General features: G+C 55.5%; 2 protein-coding genes across 3 annotated transcripts in view; one reads left to right on the top strand and one right to left on the bottom strand.

Annotated features, from left to right (window-relative positions):
• Inppl1 (inositol polyphosphate phosphatase-like 1) overlaps nucleotides 1-13,290 on the top strand; it is a gene marked incomplete at its 5' end in the record, with an annotated part of 17,620 nt that extends 4,330 nt beyond the window's left edge. The window contains 27 exon segments of one of the 2 annotated variants that reach the window (XM_005379991.2): nucleotides 2,020-2,083; nucleotides 2,162-2,312; nucleotides 2,536-2,656; nucleotides 2,817-2,957; nucleotides 3,138-3,231; nucleotides 3,334-3,423; nucleotides 3,586-3,684; nucleotides 3,789-3,939; nucleotides 4,019-4,125; nucleotides 4,468-4,570; nucleotides 4,654-4,850; nucleotides 5,091-5,208; nucleotides 5,975-6,071; nucleotides 6,361-6,499; nucleotides 6,614-6,713; nucleotides 6,810-6,898; nucleotides 7,140-7,221; nucleotides 7,352-7,441; nucleotides 7,980-8,093; nucleotides 8,234-8,322; nucleotides 8,907-8,994; nucleotides 9,091-9,246; nucleotides 9,482-9,560; nucleotides 9,658-9,798; nucleotides 11,535-12,219; nucleotides 12,411-12,547; nucleotides 12,646-13,290. In XM_005379991.2, coding sequence (XP_005380048.2) covers nucleotides 2,020-2,083; nucleotides 2,162-2,312; nucleotides 2,536-2,656; nucleotides 2,817-2,957; nucleotides 3,138-3,231; nucleotides 3,334-3,423; nucleotides 3,586-3,684; nucleotides 3,789-3,939; nucleotides 4,019-4,125; nucleotides 4,468-4,570; nucleotides 4,654-4,850; nucleotides 5,091-5,208; nucleotides 5,975-6,071; nucleotides 6,361-6,499; nucleotides 6,614-6,713; nucleotides 6,810-6,898; nucleotides 7,140-7,221; nucleotides 7,352-7,441; nucleotides 7,980-8,093; nucleotides 8,234-8,322; nucleotides 8,907-8,994; nucleotides 9,091-9,246; nucleotides 9,482-9,560; nucleotides 9,658-9,798; nucleotides 11,535-12,219; nucleotides 12,411-12,547; nucleotides 12,646-12,736 — 3,613 coding nt within the window. 2 annotated transcript variants of the gene reach the window in all.
• Nucleotides 13,291-14,107: 817 nt separating this feature from the next.
• Nucleotides 14,108-14,209, bottom strand: part of Phox2a (paired-like homeobox 2a) — a 3,898-nt gene continuing 3,796 nt past the window's right edge. The window contains exon 4 of the mRNA XM_005380455.2: nucleotides 14,108-14,206. Within this exon, the coding sequence (XP_005380512.1) occupies nucleotides 14,108-14,206 (99 nt within the window). The remainder of the gene's footprint in view (nucleotides 14,207-14,209) is intronic.

Here is a 14,209-nt window from a genome sequence, read left to right as displayed (position 1 = left end):
GCTGTGCCGCTGAGCTACACCCCTAGCCCCTCTTGTTCCTTCTTAACTTTGAGTTTTCCTGACACTCTTGCAGGTTCTCTTGGCTTAAACCAGGGGAGGCAGTTTTGGTTATCACAACTGAGGTGGTGCCTCTGGCATGTAGATGGTTGAGAAGCCAGAGCACCCAAGTGCCAACAGTACCCAAGATAGTTCCCCCCAAGGATTTTTATTTTCTTTTTGAGACAGTATCTTGCTATTCAGTTCAGGCTGGCCTGGAGCTCACTTTGTAGCCAAGGCTGGTTTTGAACTAGCCTATCTCAGCCTCCTGAGTGCTGGGATTACAAGCGTGTGCCACCAGGCCCGGCCTCCCCAGGGGATTTTGTAATCCAAAATGTCAGTAGTGCAGAGACGGAGAAGGTCTGGCTAGGCCTTTCATCTGGTGAAGAGTGGGTCCTCCTGTAAGTCTAAGCTTTTACTCCAAGTCTGGGGCTCAGTGCAGTGAGACTCAAGAGGCCATCACAGGCCTGTGAATATCCTAGGAGGCCTACCTGCCAGCCCCCTGTGAGACACATCCCCTAATTAGGAGGGGATGGAGGCAGTTGCTGGGTCAGCTGTTGCATGGTGGGGGGACAGCTGGGGCCTGTGTGTGGTTGAGGAGTATTATTGTCCCATTAAGGGGAGAATCCTGGTCTCATTGCCAGGGGAAGACATGGATGGTTTGAGAGGTCTGTTTGGGTAGATGTGGGGAGGGCAGGTAGGTGTTTGGTTTTGCTAGCTGACTGTACCTGCCCCTGTATCCCAGAAACCTGAGGTAGGGACAAAATGTGGACGGAGTCTTATATTTCCCAAACAAATACATACTTGCTTACCTATATACACACCGCATATTCACAGTAACACTCAAGACACAGCTCTACCCTGAAGGACACAGGCAGTCTGACGAGAAGCCCAGGGTATGGGCCCTGGCATCTGTCCTGGTTTTAAATCCCAGCTCTGCCTTTTGCTTGCTCGGTGACCTTGAGCAAATCACATTTCTTTTTTGGGCCTCAGTTTCTCTATTTGGACTATGGGGGATGATAATATATGCTTCAGAATATGAGAATTAGATTAGATCAGTAGGACACTGAGTACCTAGCCCATCATAGAACTGGGGTTTGGTGAATGGGTGCTGTTATTATTACAACATTGACCCATAGTCTATAACATACCCAGCACAAACAGCCAGGAGAGCTCCTGACAGCTAACATGTGGGAAGAGGATGGCCTTGTGGTATTTTGCCCCCTCTGGGGCCAGCACCCACTTCCTGCCCAGCATATGTACAGGCCCTGGGGCCTTTTGAGGTATGGAGGCAGAAAGCCTTCCATCCCCCACTGAGTGTGCCTGGCTCAGCTGTCACCTGCTCAGCTGCTGCTGCCATCTGTCAACACCCTTCTTGCCCCTCCTCAGCTTGGGATTCCTAGAAGCTGGGTCTCCCATAGAAGGCCTTTGGGTCATGCCAATTTCCTGGTGTCTGGGGTTGGGGGTAAGATGTAGGGTGATACCCCACACTCACCAGCAAGACTGCCTCAGACTCAGCCAACACCAGCAGAGCCAGACACCAACATAAACACAGACAGAGTCTCACACGTGTGTTAGCACATTGCCATGCACGCAAACAGGCTAACCAAGCTTCTGAGGACTCTTACTCTGGCGGGGGGCCCAGACTGGTACCACAGCCCAGAGGGGCTGTTTGGACAGCTGTGGAGGCCACAAAAGAGCTGCCTGTTGCTTCCCTGGCCCTAAAGTTTCCCTGGCCCTGCAGCCCTGCGGTGGGTGTGGAGTCTGTGTAGGGCTGGGGGAGGGTCATTCCTGCACTCTTGGGCAGCACTAGGAGGGTAGAAGTTGGTGGCCCCATCACTGATCCTGTGCAGCTTGGGCAAAGAGGTTTTAGGGAATCCAAGCTGAGTGGGCTGGAGAGCCGAACCTGGTAGCAGGAATAGGATGCATTTTGGAGATCAGACCAACGTGGAGTGACGGGTTCTGCCCCTGCCTTATCGTCAGGTATCAGAAGCATGTGCACACATACCGCATTCTGCCTGATGGGGAAGACTTCCTGGCTGTGCAGGTAGGAGTTTGAACCCCTGAGTCCCTTGACTGAGCCAGTGGCTTGGGGACCTGCTGACCCTGCCTCCCATCCCTGCAGACCTCACAGGGTGTGCCAGTGCGCCGCTTCCAGACCCTGGGTGAGCTCATTGGCCTGTATGCCCAGCCCAACCAGGGCCTAGTGTGTGCCCTGCTGCTGCCTGTAGAGGGCGAGAGAGAGCCGGATCCGCCTGATGACCGGGATGCCTCAGGTGCTGTCCATTGAGCAGTGTGGGGATCCTGTCCATGCCTGGGTCTCCCACTGCCACTCTGCCTGCTACTCCCCATCCTAAGCCCCTCTTTCCCTTACTTATATTGCTCCTGCCCTTTACCCACCTCTCCACGGACGTCTCTGATAGCTCTGGTGTTTTTCCCTGCCTCATACCACTGAGGGACTGAGGCCCAAACTACTGCCCCATTGACCCTTATCCACAGATGGGGAGGATGAGAAGCCCCCGCTGCCCCCACGCTCCGGCTCCACTAGCATTTCAGCCCCCATGGGGCCCAGCAGTCCCCTGCAGCCCCCTGAGACTCCCGCAACTCCAGCTGCTGACAGGTGAGACCACCTAACCCTCTCTGCTGAGTAGAAAGCGCCTTTCTCTTCTGAGAACTGTTTCCCTGTCAGCGGTTGGGAGACCTCACACACACTAGGAATGGGTTGGGGTGCTGGGACAGGGTCAACAGGACCTCCAGTAACTCTTAACCCCTTCCCAAAGCGCTCCCAATGGGTTGAGCACCGTCTCGCATGAGTATCTGAAGGGCAGCTATGGGCTGGACCTAGAGGCCGTGCGGGGCGGAGCCAGCAACCTACCCCACCTCACCCGGACCCTCGTCACCTCATGCAGGAGGCTGCACAGGTAACTGACCTGTGACTCCAGGTCACTCTGGCCTCTGGCCCTGAACAGTGACCTAGCCACTGTTTCCTGACCTCTTCTCGTGTGCCCTGGTGTCATTATGCTAAAGGTAGAAGCACTTTGCTCAGTCCCCTTCCCTGGACTGATGCTGGGTGGGCAGTTCTGACCTGCTGTCTCCCTCAGTGAGGTGGACAAGGTACTGTCAGGCCTAGAGATCCTGTCCAAGGTGTTTGACCAGCAGAGCTCGCCCATGGTGACCCGCCTTTTGCAGCAGCAGGTAGGACCTAGAGAGGAGTTTGGGATGTGGGCTTGTGTTCTGGGCCTGACTGGGGGCATCTGCCTAGGGGTCTCATGTGCAAGCCTTATTCCCTCCCCTCAGAGCCCACCACAGACGGGGGAGCAAGAACTGGAGAGCCTGGTGCTGAAGCTGTCGGTGCTGAAGGACTTCCTTTCAGGGATCCAGAAGAAGGTAGACTGGGACCCCCTGTCTGGCGCTTGATCTTCCAGTCATTGACCACTCCCCTTGGCCTAGTCCTGATCTTAGCCCTGCACCTCCAGTTTAGCACTGACACCAGCATCAGCTGTCCCCTCCTGTCAGTGTGTCGCCTGACCTTGTCCTGCCCTTGGCCAGGCCCTGAAAGCGCTACAGGACATGAGCTCCACAGCACCCCCGGCGCCACTGCAGCCATCCACACGGAAGGCCAAGACCATCCCTGTGCAGGCCTTTGAGGTACATGGCCAGAGGGCCTTACTGGGCAGAGGACAGTTGGAGGTGAAGGGGGTGCTGCCTGTCTGGCAGTCTTGTCAGCAGCCTGTCCACCTCCTGTTGTGCAGGTGAAGCTAGATGTGACCTTGGGCGATCTAACAAAGATTGGGAAGTCCCAGAAGTTCACATTGAGCGTGGATGTGGAGGGTGGGCGGCTGGTGCTGCTGCGGAGACAGCGGGACTCCCAGGAGGACTGGACAACCTTCACGCATGACCGCAGTGAGCCAGGGGCAGACCTGGGTGGGGGCAGGCGAGGCCTGAGGGCCCAGACTTGTGTGACCCGTCCTGCATCCTCTAGTCCGGCAGCTCATTAAGTCCCAGCGTGTACAGAACAAGCTGGGAGTTGTGTTTGAAAAGGAGAAGGACCGGACGCAGCGCAAGGACTTCATCTTCGTCAGTGCCCGGGTGAGCAGCAGGCTGGGCCTGACTGGGGATTGCTGGGTCCCTGCTAGGGGTTTCCAACTGGGTGAGAGGAGAGAGAACCCATGGTGCGGGCATATCATGCCTCCTGAAGGGGGAGAGCCTGACAGGGTCAAGAGGATATTGAGCATGGGTGGCCTGAGGCTGGATTCAGGCACTCATTCACTGAGCACCTGTTACATGCTTGAGCAGTGGATGCACAGTGGGGATCCAGATAGGAATGACCCTCTGCTCACGGTACTGCCATCTAACAGGGTATCTCTGTGGAAGTTGGGGGTGGTGTGTCTGGCTGCCTACCTGCCTCTGACTGGCTGCTCTCCTCCTCAGAAGCGGGAGGCCTTCTGCCAGCTGCTGCAGCTCATGAAGAACAAGCACTCCAAGCAGGACGAGCCTGACATGATCTCGGTCTTCATTGGCACCTGGAACATGGGTCAGGCCCAGGCAGGGGCTGTGGTGGGATGGGAGGATGGTCCCAGGGCAGGGGCCTGACCTCTCCATTCCTCCCACCCCCAGGAAGTGTACCACCTCCGAAAAACTCCACATCTTGGTTCACATCCAAAGGTCTGGGGAAGACTCTGGATGAGGTCACAGTAACTATACCCCATGACATCTATGTTTTCGGGACCCAGGAGAACTCTGTGGGTGACCGGGAGTGGCTGGACCTGCTTCGAGGGGGCCTCAAGGAGCTTACGGATTTGGATTACCGCCCGGTGAGGGGGGTGCACTTCATCCAGTCCCCTTTTGTCACTTTATGGATGTACCCTGGGGAGTGCAGCTTGACTGGTCCCTGGGCACATGCTTTGGGAGCTTGCCCCAGAAGGGCCTGTTTCTCTCTGGTCCGTCAGGACAAGACTTCTAACCTGTACTGACAAAACGGTCTAGAGGAAGGGCTGGGGAAGTGGACAGGGACCCCAGCCCAGGGCAAGAGTGACCCCACCTCCTCTACCCAGATTGCCATGCAGTCACTGTGGAACATCAAAGTAGCTGTGCTGGTCAAGCCAGAGCATGAGAACCGTATCAGCCACGTCAGTACATCCAGCGTGAAGACTGGCATCGCCAACACCCTGGGTAAGCAGGGCAGGCGGGCTCCAGAGGGAGGTGGGATCTTTCTACCCATGCCTTCTGCCTCCTTCAACCCAGGGTCTCCCCTTTGGGTGGTCTCAGCTTTCCCATGTATAGGGTACTTTGAAGTATATAAAGCATATTCATATTCTAAATTTCTTCCAGCTCTACAGGAAGGCAAAGCCAGAATAATTATCCCCATGTCATAGATAATAAAACTCGTACCCAGAGTGGTTGAGTGACATGTCCAAAGTCCACATAGCAAATAGGTAGAGGAGCCAGGCATAGTGCTCAGGTCTCTTGATTTGCAGTCCAGGGCTCCTGCAGGATAGAGTACTCAGAATCCGCACCCTTGGGATTCTCCCCCCCCCCCCCATCTCCAGGGGCTCTGCTCACACAAGACAGATAGACTTAGGGCATCCAGATGACTACTTGTGCCCTGGAGACCCCGGGCAGGTGTGAGTGTGCGTGCAGAGGCCTGCTTGCCTCATAGTATTGGGTAGGAAGGATGCACTTACTGCTTTTTTTTTGTCTTTTTGAGACAGGGTCTCACTGTGCAGCTCAAGATGGCCTTGAACTCACTCTGAGCTCACTCTGTAGCCCAGGCTGGTCTCGAACTCACAATGATCCTCCTGCCTCAGCCTCCTGAGTGCTGGGGTTACAGGCGTGTGCCACCACGCCCGGCAACTTACTGCTTCTTTGTGGGGCAGAGGGAAGAGTTGGGAGCTCTCTGTGGGTGACACAGACCTTCTTCTTTTGCTTGCCCTGACAGGGAACAAGGGAGCTGTGGGTGTCTCATTCATGTTCAATGGCACCTCATTTGGCTTTGTGAATTGCCACCTCACTTCGGGAAATGAGAAGATCGCCCGGTGAGGGCCACCTTCCCAGTGGTCTCCTTGTCCCTTCCCCTCACTTCGCCTTCGATCTCCCCCAATCCCATATTTCAGTCATTAACCCCCTATATAGCTGTCCCCAGAGAGCCTTTCCCTTGCTTTATCCCAGCTCAAGACCTCTCTGTCTGCTCCTAACCCTGACCTTGTTCCTGACTTGTCCCACTTCCCCCAGGGACCCTGATCCCTATTGCGTCCCTGACCCGTGACACTTCTTACCTTTATGCCTGTTCCTCACTCCTGACCCCGGAGACCTGCCTCCCTGTAGGCGCAATCAGAACTATCTGGACATCCTGCGGCAGCTCTCACTGGGTGACAGGCAGCTCAGTGCCTTTGACATCTCTCTGCGTTTTACTCACCTCTTCTGGTTTGGGGACCTCAACTACCGTCTAGACATGGATATCCAGGTACGTGCAGAGCCCTGTGGGTGGCCGTTGAAAGGCTAGGGGCTCAAAGGGCTGTTGTGTTACCCCCACTGTCCTCAGAAGGTAAGCCTCTAGCATCTGCATCCCCCACCCCAGGAGATCCTGAACTACATCAGCAGGAAAGAGTTTGAACCCCTGCTCAGGGTGGACCAGCTCAACTTGGAGCGGGAGAAGCACAAGGTCTTCCTTAGATTCAGTGAGTAGGAGCATGTGGCTCCTGGGAGCCCTGGAGGCTTGAAGTGTTCCTGGATCTTTGGAATGCTGAACTTCCCCTGTCCTCTGCTCTGCTTAGGTGAGGAGGAAATCTCCTTCCCACCTACCTACCGCTATGAGCGGGGTTCCCGGGACACATATGCCTGGCACAAACAGAAGCCAACTGGGGTGAGTTAAGAAAAATAGAGTGGGCTTTGGGCGATCCTTGCAGTGAATCAGGACTGTGTGCATGGTGTCAGGAGTTACACTCTGTCTAATGTGGCCTCCCTGAAGCCTTCTGAGTATTGTGGGGCTCCAAGGAGGGAGATGGGTGCTAGGTGTGGAAGTGTGGGCCGTATTAGCTTGTGGGAGGCTCATGCTAAGAACTCGCAGCTGTCAGCTCAGGCTGTGCTGCCATCCCCTGCTTCAGGTCCGGACCAACGTGCCCTCATGGTGTGACCGGATTCTGTGGAAATCCTACCCTGAAACCCACATCATCTGCAACTCCTATGGTCAGAGCCTCCCGAACAGGGTGATGGGAGATCATGGGTGGTCACTGTTCTCACTCCACCGTAGCTTGGGGAGGGGGAGCAGAAAGTAAGGAAATGTCCCCTGAACACTCAAACCTGTCCCCTTGCCCAGGTTGTACTGATGACATCGTCACCAGTGACCATTCCCCTGTGTTCGGGACTTTTGAGGTTGGAGTTACCTCTCAGTTCATCTCCAAGAAAGGTAATTACTTGGAATGTGGTTGAGATGTTGGCAAATACCTGGGTGGGCACCAGTGGTGGCCTAGGGATGTGCATAGGTTTAGTTATACACAGTGTATATGTGTGTGTGTGTTACATGAACATGTGAGTATTTCAGAATATGCAGTGTGCGAGGGTGTCTGTGCACTTAAATTGTCGTGAGAGACCTGAGGCTATGTATGTCTGTGTGCACGAATTTGAATATATCAATGTCCCTATCTGCCCGGATCTACATGTGTGCCCTCGAGTATGCCTGGAGCTGTGGCATAGTGGGTGGGCAAGTCTAGGGGCATTCTGGCCCCCAGCCCTCTCTGACTCAGGCCTTTCATCCTTGCCCTTTCCAGGGTCTGCACTTCGGGATATTGGTGGCTTAGGATTGGGATTCTCCTCTTGGCCCTCCCTTCTCCTCTGCCAGGGCCCCTGATTTCTTGTCCCAGGGCTCAGCCTTTCTGTCTCATTCCTTCTGGGTTCTCTTAAGCCCTCTCAGTGCTGCTGTCTGCAATGCTTCCCTTACCCTTCAGGGCTCTCGAAGACTTCAGACCAGGCCTACATTGAGTTTGAGAGCATTGAAGCCATTGTGAAGACAGCCAGCCGCACCAAGTTCTTCATTGAGTTTTATTCCACTTGCCTGGAGGGTCAGAGGCGGGGCGCTGGGCTGAGGGTGGGACAAGGAGGGTGGGAGGCCGGAGGCAGCCCAAAGTAGTCAGCCCCCAACTGGGGAGGAAGGAGAGCTGGGAAGTGGTTCTCAGTTGGGTTTTCCCCACCCCCACCACAGAGTATAAGAAGAGCTTCGAAAATGATGCCCAGAGCAGTGACAACATCAACTTCCTCAAAGTGCAGTGGTCCTCACGCCAGCTGCCCACGGTGAGGCTGCAGGCAGGGGCCACGCTTAACATGCAGAGAGAGAGGCAGAGCACTCTGGGAAGTCTGGGTTGGCAGGAGGACGTACAGAGCTGGCAGGGCCCGTGTGTGTGTGTGTGTGTGTGTGTGTGTGTGTGTGTGTGTGTGTCTGGGTCTGAGGATCAGGATATTTGCATTAAGAGGTGTGGAGCCAAGTTGCAGTTTGCTTATTTGTTTGTTTTGTTTTTCTCCGGTACCAGGAACCGAACTCACGACCTTGCGCTTGCCAGGCAAGCGCTTTTGTCGCTGAGCTAAATCCCCAGCCCCACAGTTTGCTTATTGACTTGTTCAGTAAATACTTCTTGAGCGGGACTGTCAGGACCTGTATTGGCCATTGAGGATGCAGAAAATTAATTACAGTGATGTTAAGTGCTAGGAAAGGCCCACACTAGGGTGTGTCTTCTACATTAAGGATCTGGGAACTTTGCTTTAGAGCTGAGTGCAAATGAGCAATGATGAGTCGAAGGGCAGGGGGTGAAATAGTGTTGGGCAGCATTTGGAAGGACTCTCAAGGGCTTCATTCCTCACTGGGCCTCTCTGCTCCACAGCTCAAGCCAATTCTGGCTGACATTGAGTACCTGCAGGACCAGCACCTCCTGCTCACAGTCAAGTCCATGGATGGCTATGAATCCTATGGTGAGAGGAAGGGGGTGTTGAGGGGGTACAAGAAACCAGGCAGGGAGTGCCCTAGGGAAGTATGGCAATTCCCTGTCTGACTCATTTGCCCCTCAGGAGAGTGTGTGGTTGCCCTCAAATCCATGATTGGCAGCACGGCCCAGCAGTTCCTGACCTTCCTGTCCCACCGCGGCGAGGAGACAGGCAACATCCGCGGCTCCATGAAGGTGCGGGTGCCCACCGAGCGCGTGGGCACCCGTGAGCGGCTCTACGGTGGGCTTCATGGGTCTGTGGAGCGTGAGAGGGGGTGCCGTGGTGGGGTGTAGGAGGGCAGGACGCAGGCTGGCAGCATGTTTCGATCCCAGGATATTTGGAGGGTTTATAGCTATGGCTGGGCGCGAGCCTGCTCTGAGGAATGGCTGGGAAGGGGGCTGGCAGGCTCAGTGAGTCTTTCTGGGATCCAGGATGCTGGGTCCACTCTGAGTCTCTTCCTTTCCCTTCCCCCTAGAGTGGATCAGCATTGATAAGGATGAGGCAGGAGCAAAGAGCAAAGTCCCCTCTGTGTCCCGAGGCAGCCACGAGTCCAGGTGAGCTAGGGCTGTACTGGGGGTCCCATGAAAGGGTCGGGGGGCAGGGGGTGCTTCTGGCCAGCCCCGCTTCATCTCTCCTGTGTGCCCCTGGCAGGTCAGGCAGCCGCAAGCCGGCCTCTGTGGAGGCCTCCTGCCCACTGTCCAAGTTATTTGAAGAGCCAGAGAAACCACCACCAACAGGGAGGCCCCCAGCTCCACCCCGAGCAGCTGCCCGGGAGGAGCCCTTGACCCCCAGGTGAGAGGAGGAACCAGTGTCCTCTAGCCTATCCATTGTGTGCCTGACTCTCCAGGCCGGCCCGGGGATTGTCTGCTTGGATGCCCTGCCACCCTGTGGCTGCATGCGCAGTGGCTCTGTGCCTTAGGCCGCTGTGGCCAGTCAGGCCTCCCCCAGGTATGGCTCTCTGAGTCAAAGGGAGCGTGGTCAGCCTTTCCTGTCAATTCTGCCCTAATAAGTGGATATAGAAGTGGTTTTTAGAACAGCAGCTCCCTCCATGTAGCACACCCAGTGTGCTCCTTCTGTTACGGCTCAGCACAGGGTCTCCTTGGTTGTCTCTGTCCTAAACAGCCTCCACTGGGAATGGGTTGGTGGTCACATGAATTTGGGAAATGCTTGTTGCTGGATTCTTTTCTCAGATATTCCTGGTGCGTACTAGTATTAGCGAAAGCTCCAAGCATGTAGACAGGAAGTAAGCCTCTTCAACTCTGTTCAATTTAGTTTCCCAAACCTAATGGACCAGGAAACTTCTTTCCCACACAGTAACTATTAATGTCCTGGGCAACTGGTGTTCTGTGTATCATACCTTGGGAAAGCCAGGCGTACTTTCTGTTGCTGTTTGGTTTTTGCGTAAGCTTAAATAAAAGCCCCTAGGTACCGACTGGTATTTCTTCACTCATCTTCAGCTGTTATCAGTCACCTTGTGTCTTAGTGACTTTCCTGTCATTGCTGAGACAAAATACCTGTACCCAAAGTTAAGGGAGGAAAGGTTTATTTAGCTCACAGTTTGTAGAGGTTTCAGTTCATAATCAACTGACTCTTAATGGGACAACTATTCATCATGGGGGAAGACAGCAAAAGCAACAAGAGAGAGTGAGACAACCCTCTTTCTGTCCCTTTTATTGTACCCAGTCCTCTGGGATTAGGGCGGTGCCAATCCAGTCAGTGGACTGATCAGCAATCACCCACCTTTAATCCCAGCACCCTTAATCCCATCATTGAACCATGAATCAATCACAGACTCTCCATTCAGCCACCTCCAAAAAAGCCCATCTAAAACTGAGGTGAGGGGCTGGGGATATAGCACAAGGTCGTGAGTTCGATTCCCGGTACCAGAAAAAAAAAACAAAAAACTGAGGGGACACTAGACACAAACTGTAACACCTTGGTTTCATCTTTGGGCTTGAATAAAACCATCTCAGATCACTAAGATTCTGCAGTAGACTGACAGATGTTTTGGAAAGCTTTCCAAATCTCACTTGTCACTCTTACCAGAGGCCTTTCTTGCTCTGACCTCTGGCACCTCTGTTTTTACCCATTTAAGTTTGGGTTTATGCAAAGTCATAAAAGATCACAGAAGCCAGTCAAGTGATGAAAGGGAGTTAAGGTTATGCCTTCAATTCCCCCTGCTTTATTTTAATTTACGTTTTGTTTGTCTGCTTTTTGAGACAGGGTTTTGGTGTATAGTTCAGGCTAACCTTAAGCTTCCTATGTAGTCCAGGCTGGCCTCAAACTTGAGGTGATTCTCCTGCTTCTGCCTCCTGGGTGCTGTGATTATCAGCATGCACCACCTCAATCACCTGCCCCCCCCTTAGAGATAATGAAATCGAGGGTGGGAGAGGATGAGTGTGGTGTTCAAGATCATATGCAAGTCTAGGCCCAAGCCCCTCGCCCCTGACTCATCCAGCTCCCCTGCACCCATTGTGTTCACCTTGAGTGTCAGGGTCCTAACTTAGTCATCCTCCTCCCAAATCTAGGTTGAAGCCAGAGGGGGCTCCTGAGCCAGAAGGGGTGGCACCCCCTCCACCCAAGAACAGTTTCAATAATCCTGCCTACTACGTCCTTGAAGGGGTGCCACACCAGCTGCTGCCCCTGGAGCCTCCTTCGCCTGCCAGGGCGCCTGTCCCACCTGCCACGAAGAACAAAGTGGCTATCACAGTGCCTGCTCCACAGCTTGGACGCCATCGGCCCCCTCGTGTGGGAGAGGGGAGCTCATCAGATGAGGACTCTGGGGGCACACTGCCCCCTCCAGATTTTCCTCCCCCACCACTGCCGGACTCAGCCATCTTCCTGCCCCCCAGCCTGGATCCCTTGTCGGTACCAGCAGTCAGGGGCCGTAGTGGGGGTGAGGCTCGTGGCCCACCACCTCCTAAGGCCCATCCGAGGCCTCCGCTACCTCCAGGTCCTTCATCTGCCAGCACTTTCCTAGGGGAGGTAGCAAGTGGGGATGACCGGTCTTGCTCAGTGCTGCAGATGGCCAAGACACTAAGTGAGGTGGATTACGCTCCCGCTGGGCCTGGACCTGGACCCAGTTGCTCAGTGCTCCTCCCGGGCGCGCTGGAGTTGCAGCCACCCCGAGGGCTGCCCTCAGACTATGGCCGGCCCCTCAGCTTTCCTCCGCCCCGGATCCGAGAGAGCATCCAGGAGGACTTGGCAGAAGAGGTGTGTGCATCCGAGCGTGCTTCCTCACGGTATCCTTTCAGCCTGCCACTTGGCATCTGCCCTGAGCTGAGCAAGGGAGAGGGGGGCTGGCAGGGACACAGGCATCAGCCCTGGGCCTTCCTCCCTGTCCCTCGGCATGAGTAGAATGGCTCTGTGCTCTTCCTAACACCTAACTTGCCCTATTTCCCCAGGCTCCGTGCCCGCAGGGCGGGCGGGCTGGTGGCGCCCTGGGCGAGGCGGGCATGGGTGCCTGGCTGCGGGCCATCGGCTTGGAGCGCTATGAGGAGGGCCTGGTGCACAATGGCTGGGATGATCTGGAGTTTCTCAGGTGGGGGGAGGCTGGAGGCGGATGGGGTGGTGGCCTCAGGGGCGGAGCTCCAGGCCCTTCGGCACCCACTAGAGCCCATCTTCCTGCATCTCTCACAGTGACATCACTGAGGAGGACCTGGAAGAGGCCGGGGTGCAGGATCCGGCTCACAAGCGCCTCCTTCTGGACACCCTGCACCTCAGCAAATAACAGTGGAAGCTCCACCAAGCTTTGAACTCAGAGCCCCTCCCCGTCTAGGAAGGCCCAGGGCAGCCCTGTTGTTGAAAAGTTCTAAGGAGTGGAGTAGTACTTCTATTTATTGGGGATCTGCGATCCCCACGGTCCAGTCATTTGGCATGCTCTCATAGGACACCCTGCCCTCCCTCCCCATCCTTTAGACCTGGGGCTGAGGACGTGGGTAGCCTGCTGCAGTGAACAAGTAAAGTACCGTTGCTCACTGGCGCAGACTTTGTCTTGACCCCTCTCCCCAGCCCTGGGGGTACATGTGGGGTAGTTGGGTATATCTAGGCCTCCCATTTTCACCGATGTTCCTGCTACCCTTACTCGGGTCTGCACTACAGGGAAGGGATCTTTTAGGACCTCCTCCAAGTCCTGCTCCCGGGATATCCGTCCGGAAATGAAGGAAGAGCCCAAGGACCGGGCTGGGGTTTATTTAAGCTTTTCCGTGTGGGTTTGGGGAGGGAGAACGCCTTAATGTTGTTGGGGCGGGGGACAGATCTCGCCATAAAGTGCGTTTGCTTATTTCTCGCTGTCTCCTTGTCTGTACGGCCTGCGCTGGGAGTGCGTTCCGGTGCGGAGCGGGAGGGTCCCTGGCTGATCGCGACTAAGGAGACACGGTTCTTGCAAGCAGCCCGTCCCTGTCCTGGGCACGCAAGGGTTGCTGGCGTTTATGTCTTCAATAAATTAAGTTTTATTTGGGTTGAGCAAAATCACCTCAATAAATTACAAGTTTTCAAAGAAAAGACAAAAAAAAAACCAGGAAAACGGAAATCCCCCATTCGTTTCCGCAGCACCTCTCCGCCGCTAACAAGTCCACCCTCTGTACTAGGGGCGGGAAGATTCAGGAGGGGAGGCTGGGCGGTGGGGCCCCTCCGGCTGCTGATTATCCCGGCGAAAACGAGCCCTGGCGCCTAGTGGGGGCAGTGTCGGTGGGCTGGGGGTGGGGCAGCGGACGCTCACCCTCGGTCACCAAGGTTAGGAGCGATCCAGCCAGCTGCGAAGTCCCAGGAGAGCACCGCGTCGCTCCGTAGGGACCCGTGTGTTTGGGCACTGTGTTAGGGACAGGCGTTACTTGATCCCGGTTCCAAAGAAAGCGAAGCTAGCAGGGTCTCCGGCTCTCCGGGTGAAAAGGACTCCGCTCTGCTGGCTACGGGTGGGAGGACGAGAGTGGCCTGGCTTGGTTTCCAAAGCTGGGGCGGGCACACCTAGGGGGTCAGAAACTGGGGAGTGGGGGCAGATAGGGACTCTGAGGCAGGCGGCCGTGATAGGGAGGGTTTCTGTCGGGTCGTGAGGGACCAGGGGTGTCTCTGGGGGCAGGCTGGGGCCTCCGGAGGCCGGGGGCTAGAAGAGATTGGTCTTCAGCGCAGGGCCAGGCTTCCGGTGAAAGGAGGACAGAACTCCGGAGAAGGGCCCTGGCCCCGGCTCCGCCGGCTGCCAGGCCTT

This window comes from Chinchilla lanigera, unplaced genomic scaffold (assembly GCF_000276665.1).
Source record: "Chinchilla lanigera isolate Chin_1 unplaced genomic scaffold, ChiLan1.0 scaffold00013, whole genome shotgun sequence".
In the NCBI taxonomy this organism is placed as follows: domain Eukaryota; kingdom Metazoa; phylum Chordata; class Mammalia; order Rodentia; family Chinchillidae; genus Chinchilla; species Chinchilla lanigera.
The sequence above is the reverse complement of the archived record's forward strand: the minus strand, read 5'-3'. Positions and strand labels throughout refer to the sequence as shown.